Source organism: Trifolium pratense, linkage group LG5, assembly GCF_020283565.1.
Source record: "Trifolium pratense cultivar HEN17-A07 linkage group LG5, ARS_RC_1.1, whole genome shotgun sequence".
NCBI classification, from domain to species: domain Eukaryota; kingdom Viridiplantae; phylum Streptophyta; class Magnoliopsida; order Fabales; family Fabaceae; genus Trifolium; species Trifolium pratense.
Window position 1 is genome coordinate 29681423 of NC_060063.1, and position 2787 is coordinate 29684209.

Here is a 2787-nt window from a genome sequence, read left to right on the forward strand (position 1 = left end):
TGGAACTACTAGATTGTTGCAATGAACAAGTAGTTTTTCTTTTATCACTTCTTTTTCTTGCATTTGTATGAACATACAAGGGACTCCTAAAAATCCTACGTCTTTTCATTTATGCAAACATCTTGGTCTTCTAATATGAATGGTCCTTAGTGTTGTCAAATGTGTATCGCAAATAGCAGTTTGGTCAAATTCTGCCACACAGCAATGTTATAGCTATTGTTTGACATCATTTTGTAAAATAACTTATCCTGAGCACAAGATATTGATTGTATTGAGTATATTCTTAATTTTTCAGGGACTTCTTGAAAACATGAGAGGTACTGCTGACTTGGTTTGGAAAATGGCAGAGGAGTGTGCTTAGGTTAATTTTAGTTTGATTGCTTTGGTGTTTTGAACTCATCAGCTGGTTGCAGGAAATGGTATGCTGGGAGCTTATTGTACTTAACACCTTTATATATTCAGCTAGCTTCTTGAGATCATAGAACCTTTGTATTAGCATTAGCATAAGTTTGTTTTGGTGGTGAGAGTTATATGTACTTAGCTTCTTGAATATTGTTTCAGCCCACATAAATCTTGTATATTATTCATGTTATATATTGGAAATATTACTTTTTTGTCCTCTATAAAGTTTTCATTTTATTAGAGCTTGTGTGGTACAACACTATTTTTTAAAAAAAATTTGATAATATATATTTTGAAAGTATATATATATATATATTGGTACTATATATTTTAAAAGTTCAAGAGCAAGTTGTCAAACAAAAAAAAAGTGCAATTTATTGTTTAAAAAAAAGGGTCAGGATTAGTAAAAAAAAAAAAAAAACAATACAGGACATACAATAGCGTTTTTTACACGAGCGCTGTTAAATGTTAGCCCAGACAACGAATTATAATTGCGTTTTATAAACGCGGGCGCTATTATAGATTATATATAACAGCGCTTTTACAAAAAAGCGCTATCGAAACTCGTCTCCGAAAACGTCTTTGGTCGCGCGCAGGAAGATACAAGATCGCTTTTTGGAAAACCAGATATTAAAAGTACATATTTGATAGCGTTTTTAAACGCTATTATAGGCACCCAGACCTATAATAGCGGATTCAGTCATAGCGTTTTTAAGCGATGTTAAAAGTTAAAAAAAATGCTATTAAACACCTATTTTTGTAGTAGTGTAATAACCTCAAATGGATTATTCTTTCTAATTTCACAAAATTCCAACTTCAACAATTTAAACTTCTTCAGTTCTGTAATTTGGTTTGGCAATTCATTGACTTTGCATGTATCCAAATCAAGAGTCTCAAGTCTCTGTAGTTTTCCCAAAATAGAGATATCACCTAAATCAACATGATCAAACGACATAGATCGAATATTTGTCAATAACTGAATTGCAGGTGGTAATGATAAAGATTGGCTGAAATGAATGCCTGAAAAATTCAAAACACGGAGCCTGATAACATTTTCAAAGAAAGAATCTGGTACTTTTATACATTTATCCTCTTCTTCTCTATCCACCTTGACAATTAAAGTCTCAAGTTTCAAGCTATCAAATTCCAAGGAAAATAAATCCTTGCACTTCCCTTCACATAATAAATATTTGATATTTGTCTGCTTTTCAACCAATGACTTTTGCTTTTCATCAAACAATTTTACACATTGAATCTCTTTGTTCGCTATCCATTGAGCTGCTTCTCGGACCAAATCATGCAGTTTTAGACATTTTTCACCGTCCTCCAACAACAAACAAGAATCTACGAGCTTGTCTTTGGCTAGAACTACTAGGTTTCGAGCATCATCGTAGCTACCATAATCTTCCCCCAAAAGGCCCACACCTATGCAAAGTCTTGTTATAACTTCAATAGAATTTTCTTCATCTTCTCGGAAAACCGAACATAAGAGAAACAACCCCTTGGCTTTTTCATCCTTCAAATTATCATAGCTAATCTTCAACAAGTTATAAATTCCAACCTTATCATCATCAACACCATGCATGGATACAGGCTTCTTCAAGGATTTCAATGTCACATCCCATTTGTGCTCTCGATGTTGGTGGCCCTTTAAGCTACTGGCGATAACTGAAATTGCAACAGGTAATCGTTTGCATTCCTTTGCAATTTTACGTCCCTTATCGATCAATTTTTGAGAGGTGCTATCACTTATCTTGGCATACATTTTGAACATGATCCACGCTTCTTCTTCTGATAAAAGACCCAATTCAATTATCTTATCACAGTCCATGTTGTTGAAAGTTTCTTGATTACGCGAGGTTACAAGAACTCTACAACCTTTGTGTGTGTCTTGTTTTGGAATTCCTATTGCATCAAAATCAAGAGGCAGGCCTCGATCCCACACATCATCCAGTATCACAAGAATTTTGTCACCATTTGTTAATCTACTCCATAGTTTTTTGGGTCGGTCTGGTTCATTACAACCCCCCCATTCCAGTCTTAAAGATCCAGCAATATCATCTTGAATTTTTTTTATATCAGGAGTAAATGACACGGTCGTATCAACGACATAAGCAAATATTTCAGATTGCTTTATATTGCTTAACAATGCATGTGAAGCAAAATACATAACGTGCTTCTGCTATTGCGCCATCAATCAATTTGTCCACATATTTCTTCACCAAATCACAGAGGAAACTTGCCATCTAAATCAATTTCAAGAAAACAAAGTCAGGCATATATAGAATGAAAGGTATTAGGATCAATATAAATAATGATTCACTACAACTGTACTAGTATTAGTCTTGATTTGAAATTGAAACGGTTCAAATTGCATATATAACA

The 2787-nt window shown here is 33.8% G+C and overlaps 1 protein-coding gene across 1 annotated transcript; it reads right to left on the minus strand.

The window, feature by feature from the left end:
• Positions 1 to 1153: 1153 nt before the first annotated feature.
• Positions 1154 to 2572, minus strand: LOC123886413 (disease resistance protein At4g27190-like). Its single transcript, XM_045935731.1, has one exon. The coding sequence runs from the start codon at positions 2570 to 2572 to the stop codon at positions 1154 to 1156; it is 1419 nt and encodes a 472-aa protein (XP_045791687.1).
• Between the last annotated feature and the right edge of the window lie 215 nt (positions 2573 to 2787).

What these genes read in the sequence shown, in the direction of transcription:
- LOC123886413 (XM_045935731.1), bottom strand. Translation starts at nt 2,572, where the DNA reads ATGTATTTTGCTTCACATGCATTGTTAAGCAATATAAAGCAATCTGAA.